This window comes from Lagopus muta, chromosome 21 (genome assembly GCF_023343835.1).
Source record: "Lagopus muta isolate bLagMut1 chromosome 21, bLagMut1 primary, whole genome shotgun sequence".
In the NCBI taxonomy this organism is placed as follows: Eukaryota; Metazoa; Chordata; class Aves; order Galliformes; family Phasianidae; genus Lagopus; species Lagopus muta.
The window spans coordinates 5,602,584-5,619,147 of NC_064453.1; the positions used below are offsets into that span (position 1 = coordinate 5,602,584).

The window sequence follows — 16,564 nt, forward strand, 5'->3', positions numbered from 1 at the left end:
TCTCCAGAGAAGGAGACTCCACCACCTCCCTGGGCAGCCTGTTCCAGTGCCCAGAGCATGACACTTTACAGGCAGACTATGACGTTTTACTAGGTCAGTTGCTTTCTTGTAATTTGTTTTTAAGACGGGGCCTCTGAGAATGTGAGAAGAGTCACAAGTTCATTGCAGAAGCTGGATGTGGAAATGTGTGAGTCACCCTTCAGCCCCATTTCCAGTTCGAGCAGCACAGTGCAAGGTTATGTGCAAGAGTTGTGTGCAATGTGGGATCTAAACTCACACATTCTCAAACCAGCCACAAACAGGCCTTGAAAAAGCCATCTGTGCACCTGCCTCTGACAAGGGAAGTCTCTATCTGCCCTGTCCTTCACTGCATCTTGAGTCCTGCTGGCTGCTCTGTTTTTGAACATCTCCCAAGGCAAAGTTTTAAATCATTAAATCGCTGAGCAGAAGCAGCAGCAGCAAACTGACCTGCTGTGTAGTTGAAAACGTTTTAAAATGTCCTCCCAAAAATCCTCAATTGTGACACCTTACCAGAAATGTAACTCATGCATTGTCACATCAGCTGGGACTTCATTTCTGTGTCCTGCAGGGAAGCCCTGCTTCCATTCACAGAAGTACTGGTATCAATTGGGATCAACGCTAATTGCCTGAGCAATGTCACGGACTGGATTTTACCCTAAATGGCAAAGAGAAGAGTTGACATCTGAAAATATGTAAAGAGATACTGAATATCTGTATTGCTGGCTCAGTGTTTGGATACAAACTGTGACAGGGGTGCCATTCTGCTGGAATAGGCATCTAGCAAAGCAGTATGGTTTGTTTTAATGACAGTTTCCACTGCAGCCCAGTTTAAGTGTAAACACTGTTTAGATGCAGCAGTTTGTGGGTGTCTGTGCTCCTTCCAGCATTCTCACTTGGTCTGAATGAGACAGGCGGTCTCATTATCATTTATGCAGTGTGAGCTGTAATTTGGATTGATGTGACTGCCGCTCAATGCAAAGCATTCATTTCTCCTTGTACAATGGAACTGCTTTACTTCATTTTGTTCATCAATGTATTGTGCAATTAATTCAGCCCTGTTTATTATATTCTGGGCTTGTATGTCATGGACTCAAGGGACTTAGAAATGCCTTAATGATCTCATGGATATGAAAACAATGAGAGCTGTGATAGCCATGATGCATTTGCACATCTCTCACACCTATTGGATCTAGACATCGGTTGTTTTTTATGTCTGCTTCGCTTTGCTCGTACCTTGTAAATTGCCTCTGTGTAAGCTGCTGCCTCTGTTCCCTTCCTTAGGCCTGATAGCTCAAAGCATCACAAACGTGGTGAGAAAGATAACAGCAAGTTAAAGACTGCAGGGAGAAGCAGATAACCCCGGAGGCTGGAAATAGGGTACAGAGATTTTCTTAACTAGACTGGTCCAGGTGAGTTCGGCTCACTGCAATTAATATCCAGCAATTAGCTGCTTTACATGAAAGATTTTGGTAGTATGCCTAGTGCAAATCAAGTTAAAACCTAATGCACAGCTGTTTCCCTTCCTGGCAGCATAAAAGTGGGGCAAATAAGGCAGAAATGCTTTCCTTTGCATCTTCAGGATGCTGTGCCTTTGGTGGGCAGGGTGATAGCAGCAGGGAAGTGCAGGCATTAGTACGGTTGCTCCTGCTCTCCTTATTTGGCCCACAGAGATAAAGGCAAGCTCAGTGCTCACGGTTCTGCTCTTCTTGTCACTCACTTGGGGTCTAGCCCAAAGATAACTGATGGCTGCAGCTGCCGTGGTATCTTTGAGCTGTGTCCTGCCTGCAGAGCCAAGAGCAATGAAAGCATCAGCTCTGCACAAATGCATGTGTCACCAATGGAGACCTTCTGAGTAAGCAGTGAGGAAGGGCATATAGAAGTTGTCCCGGCTCTGCAAACTCCCATTTAGATCCCAGGGGGAAATCAGCATGCAGGAGCATCGTTTGGATTGAAGGGGACACTGAACACATTTTGCATTGCTGGAGAGAAAGCTCACTGCAAAACACATGGCAAGATGATTTGGGGAGTGGGGAGGGTTAATGTGGTACATTGTCAGATAAAGCTAAAAATTCCTTTCTAATCCCAGCAAAAAAAAAGCTACTCCTGTGTTTTGCTAAAATGTAACAAGAGATTCTCTTGTATAATTGAAGGATTACTTCAAGATTCACTGATGCTCTAGAAAACACATGGACATGTCATAAATGAGTTTATGGGGAACATGTGATACTCAGAACATTCACAGAAAAACAACAGCTCTCATTCCTCCAGATTGAAAGAATATATGTGAAAGCACTGTTTTCTTTATGTAGCAGAGCCTGTCTGGCACAGACACGAACAATTTAGTACAGCATGATTTGAAATTGAAGCACTTTCACACCCCATGGATTGACAACAGGGTAATTAGCAGGGGAGGGGGGGAAGAGAGGGTTTCAGCAAAACACCCCCAGCTAAAATGAATGCGGACTATTACAGACCTGAGAGATAATGATTCCCAAGTGTTTTAATTTGTGCTTCCCCTCCTTGTCTCCCTTGCAGTCATCATTTTGGCAACTGCCAGCAACATCCCTCACACACTCAGCAGCATTCACAGAGCAGGCAGCTGCTGAGATGATTATGTCAAATCAGCACTCTGTCCTCTCTTTTCCACGTCTAATGATTCTCACCCTTGGAGAAGTGCTTTAAATGAGGTAGACACCTCTGGCTCATTGTGAGGCTGCTAAAAGCAGTAGCTGCAGAGCAGGACTTTGGGTGGGATTCTGTCATTCACCTGACTTGCGCGCATGCACTGCAATTATCTTTCCAAACGATTCCACAGAGCCCTGCTGGTCCTTTTTTGGGCCTGGCCCAAAGTCCTTTCTAGGCAGCAGAAAAATCTTCCAAGAGCTGTGGATTGAGCTCTCTGAGGGCAGGAGAGAAGCTGAGTTTGTGTGAATTCTTAATTTGAGTTTCCCAAACAACCCACTGAGAAGAACACATAAAACAAGGCTTGCTTGACGTCGATCTCCCTCTGCCTTATTCAGAGCTAACGTCCCCAAAGGCAGAACTGTCACTGATGCAACTGGGAGATGCAGGGAAGGAAGAAGGGGAAATGTGCTGTATGTAACCTGGTGGTGCTGTTGCTGCCACTGCTGTCGTGCTGCTGAGCCAGCAGAGCAGCACTTAAAAGCTTTCCTGCGCTCAGAAGTGGGTTGGACTTGCACAAACATTGCCCCTGGGTTTTATGTCACGGGCTGATCCTGCCTTCTGTATCTTGGCACATTATTTACTCAACAGCTTTCATTTGCACTGCAGCCGTGAAGTCAGTAATACGTCTGGCAGAGACATAAATCAGGTTGCCTGATTCTGCTCACACTGCTGTGGCAGTGCTGCATGCTCTGCCCTGGCTGCTGCTCCTTTCTGCTTCCCTTCTGCAGCATCACAGAAAGAACAAGTCTCAGTCATGAGCTCTCCTACTGAAACCCCAATCTGAGCAATCAGTCCAATAATCTTGTAGCTCAATTCATTATAATTAACTCAATTTTCACTGTCCTTAGACATTTAACTAATCCCAGCAATTAAGAATCAGCTGTTCTCTATATTCAGAGTTAACAGTGGACCTAAAGCAGAAAAAGCAAAGGGTCCCCTGTTGAAGTCTAAAACCTCTGGCTTAAAATTCAGACTTGCTTTTATTGCAGCAAAGTCTTGTTCAAAACACTGCCCAGAACCCTAGAAGGATACGGGGCACTGAATGCCTGCATCGCCAAAGATAAAGATCCCTGCCAGATTTCCAGCTTTCTCTCACTTGCACTGTTCCAAACAGACTCAGCTCCGATATCAGAAAGCACCGCAATATCAAAACTTGGCTTTGATAAAAGACGGCGTGTGTGGTTCTTATTGCTGTCACACAGACCAGAATTTGAGAGCTCTGCAATTGACTGTGATCAATTAAAGCCTTTTTCCATTTGTGCTTTCACTGACAATAGCACTGGCAGAACCACCTACTGTTCTGCATCTGTGCTGAGGGAGGGGCTGCATTTCTCTCTCTGGGTTAACAAACTGCATCCCTGCTGCCACAGCATAGAGCTGTAGCCAAGCCACCATTCCTTACTCCAAATTTTTGGGCTGAGATTGTCGTGCTGTAATTAGAAATCAAAATAGCTCTGGCCAGATGAGAGTCAGGCTTTGCCTAAACCCTCCTTTCCAAATCCTCTGTGCATCTCCCAGCAATAGAGGTGCATGTGGGTCAGAACCACTATTGAATGCACAGCGTAGTTCTGTAGTCATGACTGGGCAGCCATCACATCAGAGGCACAAACCATAACGCCAAGAAGCACCTGGGTGGGTACACAGTGTGACACTATGAAACAGTGCAGAATGGGGACCTGCCTCTCCTAATGGAACACAGTGGGGTTTCGGGAAGCAGTGTAAAGAGGATTCTGCCCAAAGCACCAGGTTTACTATTTCTACTCCTCTGAGCCCTCCTGGCTCCTGCGCCATCCTCAGGTGCAGCTGAAGAAGCAGAAGGGTTCCACAAAGGGTATCTATCATAGCTTTATTTACACATCGTGGAAACACACATGCAACATGTCACAGGATTCACTACAGTGGAACAGCCTGTCCCTATCTCCTGTTACCAAAAACCTCGTTTTTGGCTCACTAGGAAAACTATCACTTCCCCAGAAAGCTCCTAAAAATAATCATTAAAAATAACAGACTTGGCAGGATAACTAATGAGTGAGAGCTGCAGGCAGGGATGTCTTGCCACATCCTTGCAGAAACCAGGTCATTCTATGGGAGCAGGAGAGAAGGAAGGAGTGGGAGTCAATGCTCTCAAAGAAGACAGGTAGGAAGTGGCAGCACGTAACTGCCGGGAGTACCAGTCTGTAGCAGTAAACAAAGGGGAGAAGGAGAGCTCTGTCAGGGGTCCCTTCTCACCCAGGCAGCTTCTGCTATCATCTTTGTCTCCCTATAAGCTTCCAATTCTCTACGAACCTCTGACCCTAAGGAGTGTCTGCCTTTCTTCTCAAGCAACTGTTGAGAGGGAAAGCTTAAGCTCCTGTGCCTCCTGACCTGAAGGATCTTTCCTGTCTTGCCATCAGACTGGCAATCACGATCATCTCCAACTAACTGGGAGAGGGGGACCCAGAGGACGGGAATGTGCTGAGGGAAGGGAGGAGGAATGCAGTCCTGGTGTGGAGAAGGCTGAGACCACTCTAGAGTTAACGCCAGCCTCAGTTCTATTGGAGCCTGGCCTGCAGCTTCAATCATTCGCTTGACTTTTTCTCTAATCCTCACTGCTAGGTGTAGGCAGTTTGACTGAGCTACTGAGCATCCAGGCAGGAGATAAAGTCCCACCCTCCTAAACGTTAATGAATGATCCCTGCTCTCCGTTGGCCGACTCAGGCTCCACACAGCGCCCTTTCCTTCGGGTCACTCTTCGGTTCCGGTGGAATTTGGCGTAGCAGCGCAGCCCTGTGAAAAAACAACAGCAAACAGCAGGCATGGTGAGAGGGTAAGGCTTCATTAAAGCAGTAACACTGAACACAGCTCCCAGCCTCAGCTCATGACAGAACCTGCAGCAGTGGGGCCGGTCCCAGCACTGGGAAGCCTAGGCTGTGTCAAAGGAGGTGGCAGACAGTCGCCCCATGTGTGCAGGGCGCGTTGCTTGCTGGGCCCTGCTATTCTGCTTGGCTCACTGTTCTGGTCTGGGATTCATTGGCTCTGGCAGAAAGCTTCACTGGCTTTTTGAAATACCAATGAATTATCCCAATTGTTTCCAGTGATTTTATGGAAGCCCTGCTTGGTTTCCCCCTATTACTTCCCATTACTGTCTAAGTGATCTCTCCATCGGGAAATTACTACAGACATAATGTGCAGCACCGACGGCTGGGAGCTCCCCTTGCTATTTGTTTCTCTGAAGCTTCAAGAGAGGAGGGAAGAGACTGAAGTGCTATTACTGGGAGGCCTGATCCAAAGCTCACTGCTCATCTCCTTCACTTCATTTTGGATGCTAGAAATGCAGGCTCTGAAGGAAGCTATCATTGATGAATAGTTGGAGGGAGAAAAAAAATAGTATTTCATTTGTTAAAAAAACCCTTCAGTACACGGTCTCCCATAGCAGAGGAAGGCAATGGGGGCCTCTGGTCAGGTTTAACTCATCAGTTTCTGGTACTGATTTATCTTGTCATGCCTACCCCAGAGGCACTTGTCCCATCCTGGAGGTGCCCAAGGCCAGGTCAGATGGGTGGCCTGAGCTGGTGGGGGCAATCAGCCCAGAGCAGGGGGTTGGAGCTCTGTGGTCTTTAAGGTTCCTCCAACTTAAGCCATTCTATGATTCTGCTGTCTGACTTTGTTCCAACTGAGGCAGGTGGGCCAGATGGAGGAAAGCCTACGTGCAAGCAATGCACATGAAAGTCTTGATTTTCAGTAGTCCAGGATCTGGTTATAGCAGTTCTTGGCAAGACCTGATTTGATCGTTCTCAAAACTGAAAATCTTTTTACTTCCAGAGCAGACAACAGATGCAACAGTGCCAGCACCCCCAGAGTGGGGGAGGTTGAGGATTTATGGCTGCAATAATGAGACAGCCCATAAGCTGTCCTTGAGTACTTGTACACAGGAGACCCATCCGATGTCACAGGTCACTGAGCAGCATTTTGGAGTGCGTGTCCCTGGGCTGTGTTGAGACCAGGCTACCTTGAAGCTGAGTTTCTGCCCCTCATTACCAGCCCCCCCCAGGGCAGTTAGGCCTCCCAGGAAGAGAGCACACAAGATCAGAGCTCTGTTCCTATCTAAACATCTTATCTGGACCCTATACCTCTGGGGATCTCTTTAGAGGATGCATACTTGGCATCAACACACAACTAGCTTAAACATAAAGCAGGGCCGCAGGCAGCGTTCATTAGGCTTGCAGAAAGACTTTTTCCTGGGTTAATCTATCACAACATCCTCACTGATGAAGGCCTTCCAGTATTCCACGACACAGCCAAGGTGAGAGCTATCACTTAACATTACAAATCCAGGAAAGCACTCAGTCAACTGGGTGCACAAGGTGTCTGACCTGGTCAGAGTCACCAGTCCTTACACACAGGTCACTCAGCCTGGCAGGCAGCTTTGTTCTGGCAGACAAGACCCAGTGCCTGGAGCTGGTCCTGAACGTGTTCAGACTGGAAGAGTGCTTTTCAACACCTTCCTAAGGTCACAGCCTACTGAGGGCTGCTGTAGATTCTCTAGAAATAATTTTAAGAAACCCAAGTCTGAGTCCTGCCCACACCTACTGAATTGCTACATATTCATTTGAAATTAACTCAGAAAAGCCACACGAGGCATAAAGTAAGGGGAAGCAAGGGTAGCAGTACAGTGTCACATACAGTGTGTGGGACTTCAAAGCACTGAGTTGTTTACTTTCAGTGGCTTCTTCTGTTAGATAGATATCAAGAGAGAGCACAAGATATCCCAGGTGACTCACTGGTCACATTGCGAGGCGGTGTCAAGGAAAGGCCAGGAACAGCAGGGCTGCCTACAAACACTGCGCCCAGCCAACTCCTGAGACAGCAGGAAGCGGGGGAGCGAGGAGCTGCTCACCTTCTGTGCACATACAGTCATCGTAACATTTGTTGTTGAGGCCTCGGTTGTGTGGTTTGCAGAGGTGCTCACGCAAGTCACAGCAAGAGCCTGCAAGGTAAGAGCATGGGTGAGCATGGCTGATTTCTTCCCTGCTAGGACCGCGGCAGTGCTACAGATGTTACCTTCCAACTGCCCTCTGCACACCATTACTGAACAGCATCAAAATTAGGATGCTTAGAGCGGAACTTGGGCTGGTCTGCAGCCATTTCTACAAACGTGACATTGGTCATCAGGCTGATCCTGACCTGGGAGGCAGTCAAGGTGGTGGTCACACGGCTCCCCTTCTGCTGATGAGGTTTCATTTCCACCACTGGAGCTCTTACTGCGGCGTTTCTCTATGGAAAAGAATTGGCGCTGGTAGAAAATATCACACTGCCGTTTATATTCTGGAGACTAAGGTGACAAAAAGCCTCAAACTTCAGGAGTTTGAGTTCTGAACCCTTATAGTTCAGTCTCCTCTCTACTTCTCAACCTTCCACCCAATCATTTTTCCTTTCCTCTCAAACTATCCGCCCAAAATGAGAAGTGTGTTGAAGCAGAGCATAAATACAGTCAGCTTTTTCTCTCTTTCCCCACTACAATGGCCTCTTATCCCTCAGCACATCTGCCAACACTGATCATAGGCCAAGACTTACAGGATGACTTTTAGGAAAGAGGATGGTGAGCTCAACAGGGTGAGTTTAGCACCTTTCTTTTTAGCTGACGGCCACATTTCTGGTTTGAGGTCCTCATAATCTGTCCAGTCAAAGAGTGCCATATCTAGGGTGGGCATCACATCCCCGTCTTGCCTGAGGCGGGCCTGCAAACCACAAGATACCAAAGAGACAATGGATTATACTTCTGTAGTGACACTGAAGCATTTGTCAGTTTTCCTCATGCTTTCAGACCTTAAGGCTTTATAATTCCCCCCCACACACATCCCCACCTTGTCCACTGGGGGTTCTTAGTATCATGTTTAGAAAGGAAAACCTTTCTCTTGTCCCAGCCCCAAAATCAAGAGGGAAGCTTTCACTGCTTCTTTGTGGGGCAGGAAGGCCAGCAAGGAGCATTAGAACATGCTGCCCCTCCAGCCAAGGGCTACTACTGCATCTCTGCTCCTTGAAGCCGAATGGAGATGGCTAGCTAAGGGAGAAGGAGGGCAGGGAAGAGAAGGGACTGAAGGAGCAGCTTCTGGGGTGTCTCCAAGATAGAGAGCTGCTTCTGAGTTTGGTGGTAGGCAAGCACTTCCCTCTAACTGAAAAAGAAGAAACTGGACCTTAGCTGCAGGAGATTGCTGTCTGCATCAGAGCTGCAGTGCAGGTACCAGTGGTCTCTTTACCTGTGACCGCGGCGACGTGGCTGGAAGCACAGGGGGCTCTTCTGTGGAAACGACCAGATCCAGTGCAGTGAAGGGAAGCACAGCAGGGGTCGGGCTGCTCGCTTCCTCTGCCTGCAGGTTTTGAAACTGTTGCTCGAAGCTTTCAGGTTTCTTGTACAGGGAGCTTGGCCCAACAGCAGCCTTCCCTGCAGAGGACAACAGGTAAAAGCGTGAGCTTTGCCGTCCCTTTCCTCTCTGCACGCCATGGAAAAATGCGAGTTAAAGGAATCTTTGATTCCATCCAGCCACTGCCTTGTTTTCTACCACCCTGAGACCGGTGTCAATCAGTCCCAACCTATCTGCACCTTGATTCTTACACACTGAGGTCACAGTATCTTCAAGAAGGTGTACTTCTGTATTTCTCATGCTTAAGAATCAATGGATTTCTTCCTAAAGAAAATGCAAATCCCCAAGACTTCTTGAAGCTGTAGGTGTAGCAAACCAATTCTTTTGGGAATCATCCCTGTTGGCTGATCTTGGGAATACAAAAAAAAAACATTTTTAGAGCTGCTGCAAATTCCTGAAACACATCCTTACCTCATTTTAAGGGTGGGTAATTCCTATCTAGCTCAAGTCAGAACCTCCCTAACTTGAAATGAAAGAACTTCACAGCTTGACCCATGCTTTTGCAAAGACTTAATTTCATTGTAGACCTTAGGTTAAGCCAAAGGTACTGGGCCTGTTTTGCAGTCTGCAATTAAGGCTTCAAGCCAGCTTTGTTGCACGCTCTTTCTATATTGCTTAATGTGAGCTGTTCAGTCAGTCCCCTGAGAAAACAACAGAGCTCTTCTTACTGACGCAGGGAGGAGTGATAGCTGGAAGGCAGGGAGACTGACACCCAACTTGTCAAATGGTGCAGATGGGCACGGAGTGCCTGGCTTTAAGAGCACTACAGATTTACTGCTGTGAGGGCACCGTACTGCAGAGACACCACAAGCTGACCTGCGGAGGGAAGCAGTCCCAGTCAAAAACTTTTAGCAACATTTCTAACAGTGCTGTCACTTAATTAGAGCAATCTCACATGTGAAAAAGTTGGATTTTTCATAGTTTGCCATAAACTCAGAAGAATGCAAGTTGTGATGGGAAGAAACTGATCTTCAAGCTAAGTAGGCTTTTTTAATTATTATTTCCAGCTCTTGTCATGTTTTGAAGTCAGTGGAGAGATTGAGCATGGCTTGGGCTTTTTTCATCCTAAATTGAACTGTTTGCTTAAAAAAAAGAAAAGCAACAACAAAAGCAGGCCACCCCAAACCAACCCCCCTTGTCCTAGGGCTGCCAGCGCTCTCCCCTATAAGGCAAACAAGGTCATTTTCAGAAAACTGCAGCCAGCAGTACAAACCTCCAGTTCTGGAGTTGCCTTTTTTCTTGTGCCTCTTTTGTTTGGCAGATTTCTCCCCAGAGCAGGCACACACCCCACGCTCTCCGCACACTCATGTGGCTCAACCACAGCTACATCTTCTTGCCCTCATTACAAGTGAGCCAACAGCCTCCCCTTGAAGCTCAAATCATAGAATGGTTGGAGTTGGAAGGGACCCTAAAGGCCATCAGGTCCAACCTGCACTGAGCAGGGACACCCACAGCTCCATCACAGCCCCATTCCCTGACCTTGGGTGTCTGCACCACCTCTCTGTGCAGTGCCTCACTGCCCTCACTGCAGAACGCTTCTTCCTCCTATCCAGTCTAATTGCCCCCTTGTAGTCTGACACCAGTTCCCCTTGCTCCCCTCATACCTCTGTGGTGTTTCAGCCTGTCCCTGCGGCTGTGCCGTCGCTGCTCTCGGTTCTGCTTCTTTCCTCTCTCAGACCCAGGGGACTGATTCTCTGGGAGCTCAAAGCCAAGGAACACATCCTTATCCTTATCCTTATCCTTATCCTGTTTCAGTGCTGCTGGCTGGCCAGGTGGCACCAGCTCCTCCACGGCTGGAGCTCTGCTGCCCACTCGGAAGGCCTCTTCCCCGGCTGGTTGCCCTCTGGCAGGCAGGGCAAGGACCCTTCCTTTCTTGGCCAAGCCATGCTTGTGCTGGTGCCCACTCCTGGGATGCTGAAGCCACATCTCTTGGTTCTGAAGGTGGTTGTTGTTCTCATTTTTGAGCTTCATGTCAGTGTCCAGGGAGACGGCAAAGGCGATGTCAGAAAGAAGCAGCACACACAGGAAAAGAGACAGAGGGAAGAAGGTGGGAGAAGCTGCCATAATCCTGGGGCCTCTGTGTCACCTGCAATTAAAATCAACAGCGACAGCACGAATGAAGCAACCAACTTCTAGGAACCATAAGGGCAACCAAAATTCAACTCAGACACTTGAGATGTCCAGATGTCATCCAAAAAGAGTTGGATGAGAGTTTCTCCCTCCTTGGTTATCTCCTGTGCCAGCCAGGCTCACAGCAGCTGAGACCCACGTGCAGGGCCTGCAGGGATAAGAGGTCCCAGTTTCATGTGCAAATGAGGGCCATCAATCAGCGGGACACTTCCCTTTGATGGCTGAGCAGCCCCCTGCCCTCCCACTCGCTGCCTGCCATCTGAGGGCTGCACAGCACCAGCTGTCGGCTGGGGCACTCGGCTGCCACGTTGGCATCCTCAGCCTGCCTGGCAGCGGCCCCCAGCACAGCTGGTTTCCTTGCAATGAAGATGTCAAGACGAACAGAACCGGAGGCAGATGGTGGCTTCGCAGGACCAGCAACAGCGAGAGCCCTGAGCAGCTCAAGGTGTGGACACACACACTGCCTGAACGCGGGCAAGGAAAGAGACAACGCAGAATTGTTTGGGCTGCGTCTCTGCAGTGTGGCAGAAAAAGAATTCTGCTGCTGTCAGCAGAGCAGGGGATGCTGGTCAAGGGGCAGGAAGGCAAGCTGAACGCCCTATGGCTCATCCCACTGCTCTCCCTGAGCCTGCAAAGTCACTTCACCTCGTCCCACCAAGCGACACCTGCACAGGGAGGGCAATCCAAGTTCAGAGAACACTGAGACCAAAACTCAGAGCATTTTCATCCATTCTGCTTCAGTGGGGGATTTTCACGGGTCTTTTTTCATCCCTGTGTTTGTGTTATGAATGTGGCTTTGGGACACTGCACTGGTTACAGACTTCTCTAGCTTAGTTCTTCTTTCCCTGCCCTTTTGGTAGCTTTCCTGGACTGCTCCTCTCAATCTGGGCAGCTCAACCCCGTCCACCAACCTCTCCTGTACCCCAGGCCTCGGTTGCCACTCATAGCCATCGTTCTGCTCACCACGTGATCCTCTCTGTTGCCTAATTGCAATGGCTTGCGCTCCTTCCTCCAGCTGCTCTGCTGCTCCATGTCACCTGTGAAGGGGGGCACGCAATTCTGCTCAACTACGCATCAGCAGATTCTTCCTCTGCAAGATGCATCTCTGCTATTGCTTAGAGACCGGGAGCAAACTTTCAGTCTGTATCTCTGGAGAGAAGCAGGCAGCACAGAGGGCTTTCCTTCCATGTGGGGTGTGAAAATCAAGTCCTTCCACTGGCCACAAAGCCAACGAAGTGTGAGGTGAGGGCTGATCCGGGAGCTGCTCATTTCCTGCAGGCGTAGTGCTATGGAATAGCATTTTATTGACAGCTACCTGGGACAAAGGAAAACCAGACTGACAGCTAAATATATTATCAAAGCACCTCCAGTTCCTGCTTCTCACCAATGTAACAAATAGCAGCCAAGCAAAACCCAAACCCTGCATCCGCAGCCTTTGTCTTTTTGAGGGATTTTCTCTGTAAGAACCGGCACAGACCAGCTGGATCAAGGCATCACAGAACAGCCCAGAGAGCTGCAGACAGCATCTTACCTTTTCATCTATAGGCAAAACGGCAGGAGGAGAGAAAAAGTGCAAAGAGAATGGAAGGCAGCGCCTTCAGTCTCACTCACAGACAGCGGCGCTTTGATAACGAACCTGACAGACACATTAGCCACAATTCTGCTTTCCAGCAGGAGCCAAAGAACAGCTCGATGCTGTGGTGCTGCTCCTCAGCATCCAAATGCCTCTCAGGACCCCAATCCACAGCAGCAGCCAGCCCAGGGTGTGGGGATGCAGAGCACAGCAGCATTCTCACTGCTGATGCACCTGTTCTGCAACAGATGTTTTTACCCAGGGCAGAATTTCCTACGCAGAAATAAACGCGTATCAAGTCCAAAATTCATCCTCTTCTGAGGGGTGGTACTTCAATAAAGGAAACAGCCCAAGCACTCACCAAGCTGGCTGCTCCTGCAGCTCTCCCCAGCGCCACATCTGTGTCCTCCTTACTTCAGCCAACACTTTGTGTGCTTCCTTTGTGCACCCCCGGGATTATCAGCCACCTACTTCTCGAGGTAGCAAATCTGCCTATTGACGTGAAAATGTGTAAAGCAAAGATAAGGCCGTGGAGCTACCTGGGGTGCGAGCTCAGGGCTGACGAATGAGTTGCAGAGCTGTCTCTCAGCTAACACTTCTGATCTATTTTGGGTTAGCAGCGGATGGTCAGAACCCTGTAAGAGACATTATGTTGTTTGGCATCTCGGGGAACTTCCCCGTGGGCAGTCCCTTTCTCTGGACTCACAGATATTATTACTATTGCTCTGCTCTCAGCTTGTAATCCTGCAAGGCAGACGTGGACTGAATGGATACACAGAAACTCATGGTTTTTTTCTCCCTGTAAATGCAGCTCTGTCACCCTGGTGTGGAAAAAAAGGCTGTGATGCTGCCACTGCTGCATTGGTTCATTCACTGCATGCGTTCATTCATGCATCTGACTGAAGCCATGATACATGAGAGCCTTGGCTTTGAGTTGTCACCCATGTTCTTCATGACACAGCAGAGAGGAACAGAACACTTCAATCCAGAAATGCATGTCAAGTTCCTTTATCACTCCTTTATCACTCCAGACCACAGATGATGCAGTTTTTATGCTCAAGAGCTGAACCAAGCCAGACCCAAGCATGTCATCTGGGACGCACTTCTCCTTGGCTCTGATAAGCTCAGACTTTGGCAGCAGTGCATAAAGATTTCCTGGACTCCAGACAACCCCAGGCTGCAGCAACAGACAAAGCGTGTGCTCATCTACACGAGTGCTGTGTGTATGTGCATGTGTGGCACAGATGATGGACAATAAACCCAGCTTCGTGTGCCAGGCTCCCTGCAAATAAGGAGCCACTGGGTGATGGATTGGCTTGGGAAGGCCTGCAGCAGAATGGCCAGGGTAGGTTCCATGGTAGCCGACGTGCAGAGAGCTGGCTGGAGCCAGGAGGATGGCATTGTACAGATAAATGAGATTTCCCTTCCCTGCTGGGTCTCATTCCATCTGGTTTTCTGTTTCTGGAGGCAAATGCTGGGAAGCTTCACACACAGTCTGCCAAGAGAAGACCCTCCCATTTCAAAGGGGTCCCCCCAGCTTTCCAGAGTCTCCAAAAGCAGATGGGAAATTCTGAATGCACCCTCGTCTTTTCCTCCCCTAGGCACACGTAATTTCACTTTGCTCATCTCCCACATTTCTTGCACACTCGCTTTAATGAAGGATAACTTTATAAAGGGACAACAGAGCAGCCAAGTCTGCAGCTCACTGCTCTTCTGGGTCAAAGCTGTCCTCCTTTTGCAGGTTGCCTGCATCCATTGCCACCTCTCCTCCCAACCTACCTCTCAGATTCATCTGACTTCGTATCTTCTTCATCCATCCTGACTGGGAGATGTGTTCCTTCTGCAGATATTCAGGCTGGGTGAATCCCACAACACCACCTTTTGAAACATCTGTTTTTTCCTTTTGCTTGTTGCTTTCTCTTTCTGCCATCACCAAGCACTCTCTGCTGCCAGGAGGACCACAGTCATGTTTGTTCTGTGCACCAATTGCAAATGGCAGCACGAAAATCATAGAATGGTTCGGGTTGGAAGGGAGCCTTAAAGGTCCAACCCTCTGCAATGAACACAGACACCCACAGCCCCATCAGCGCCCAGAGCCCCGTCCAGCTTAAATACAAGACAGGACATAGACTGAAGCTTGCAGAGGGTTCAGCAGAGCTGTAGGTACCTCCACAAAACACCTCCCCGAGGCAACCTGCATTCAGCAAGTGCGTTCACCCCAAATGCTCCTCATTCCCCATTAGTGAAGGGCTGGGACTGGGTTTTGCTGCCCAGGTGATCCCAGCTGTGCCCCGTTTCCCTGGTGCCTTCCCGCAGAGTGCATCCCTTGGAGCAGGGAGCGCAGCCCAGGGGACAGAGCCGCTGTTTTGAAGTGGAATGAATGAATATGCAGTACCCTCTGCTCCGCTCCCCTCCGGGACCTCTCGGAGCGGCTGACACAGCCATCACAGGCGACCCGCTATCAAACAGAGCCTCCCCTGCCCGATAATGAGATTAAAATAGCAATGAGTCTGAGATTAGCATCTGAGATACAGTCGCTTGCTGTCAGCGCAGCGGAGACGACTCTCCGGCTTCCCTCACAATGCCCGGTGACAAATGAAACGCGATCAATAGCAGAGCTCGTCGCTCAGCCAGAGGAAAGCACCGCCGGTGGGACGGGGAAAGAGGGGCGCAGTGACACGGGGAGGTGTGGGGTCACCGCCCTGGGAGGTGTTCAAGGAAAGGGCACAGCGTGGATGGGTTGGGGTTGGAGTTGATCTTAGAGCCCGAACGAGTCCGTGATTCTGAGATTTGGCCCCGTCCCCACCGCGATGTGTCCCCGAGCAGCGCAGCGCCGGGCTGCGCTGCCTTCCTCCTCTCTGTGTCATCCTCACTCTGAACCCGAACGCGTGGGACGAACGTTTCCTGCAAAAGACAGGAGATGGAAACACAGAACCGTTTCCACTGAGGCTGACGGCCGGCTCCAGGTGTGAATCGGATAAACGTCACTTATAAACCCCACATGATGAATTGCCGGCCGCAACGAGCCGTTAAGCCATGCCAAATTGATTTAATTCACAACCAAGATCTCACTTTTGGCAAAGCAAGAAACGCAGAGAACGACCCGCGGGCACTCGGGGGAACGCGAACACACAATGCCACGGAGGGAGCAGCTCCCTTCGCCCTTCGGCCACTTCACGGAGCGGTGCGGGCGCTCAGCGGCTCCCGGCGAGGGGAACCGCGCCTCTGTCCGGAGCCGAGAGGGGAAGAGCCGCCCGGCAGGGCAGCGCTCAGCACCGCCCGACGCAGCCCGGACTCGGGGGAGCCGCAGAGCGGGGCTGCTCCGCCAGCACGGTGACAGCGGGGGCGGCTCGGGAGCAGGCTGCCCCCATCCCCACCGCTTCCCAAAGCCGGCGGTGCCGGGATCCCCGCAGCCTTTGTCTTCTCCCGGTGAAAGTGCCCCCGTACCTAAGAAGCAAAGGGAAAGCGGCTCAGCGGAGCGGCTCCCCGGTGCTTACCTGTGCTCGGCTGCCGGTGGGCAGAGCAGGGCAGGGCTGTGCCGGGGTACGGGTGTGCGGACCGAGGAGGAGAAGGAAAAGGAGAAGGAGGAGGAGGAGACGCGCGGAGGCAGTGGGGGAATGCGCGGCCGGAGCGGGGACGCCGGGACCCCGCGGGCTGCGGGGCGGTGGGAGGGGCGCGGGGTGCCCGGGGCGGGGACGCGCGGAGCGCTGCGGGGGTGCGCGGCTGTGCCCGGGGCATCGTGCAGAGAGGGGGG

At 50.2% G+C, this 16,564-nt stretch overlaps 1 protein-coding gene across 1 annotated transcript; it reads right to left on the reverse strand.

Annotated features, from left to right (window-relative positions):
- Nucleotides 1–4,537: 4,537 nt before the first annotated feature.
- DRAXIN (dorsal inhibitory axon guidance protein) lies at nt 4,538–16,510 on the reverse strand. The gene is made up of 7 exons (XM_048967629.1): nt 16,308–16,510; nt 10,712–11,193; nt 8,943–9,127; nt 8,312–8,423; nt 7,870–7,959; nt 7,583–7,672; nt 4,538–5,472 (listed from the first exon to the last, which is right to left on the reverse strand). The coding sequence occupies exons 2-7, from the start codon at nt 11,169–11,171 to the stop codon at nt 5,360–5,362; spliced, it is 1,050 nt and encodes a 349-aa protein (XP_048823586.1). The 5' UTR covers nt 11,172–11,193; nt 16,308–16,510; the 3' UTR covers nt 4,538–5,359.
- Nucleotides 16,511–16,564: the final 54 nt, after the last annotated feature.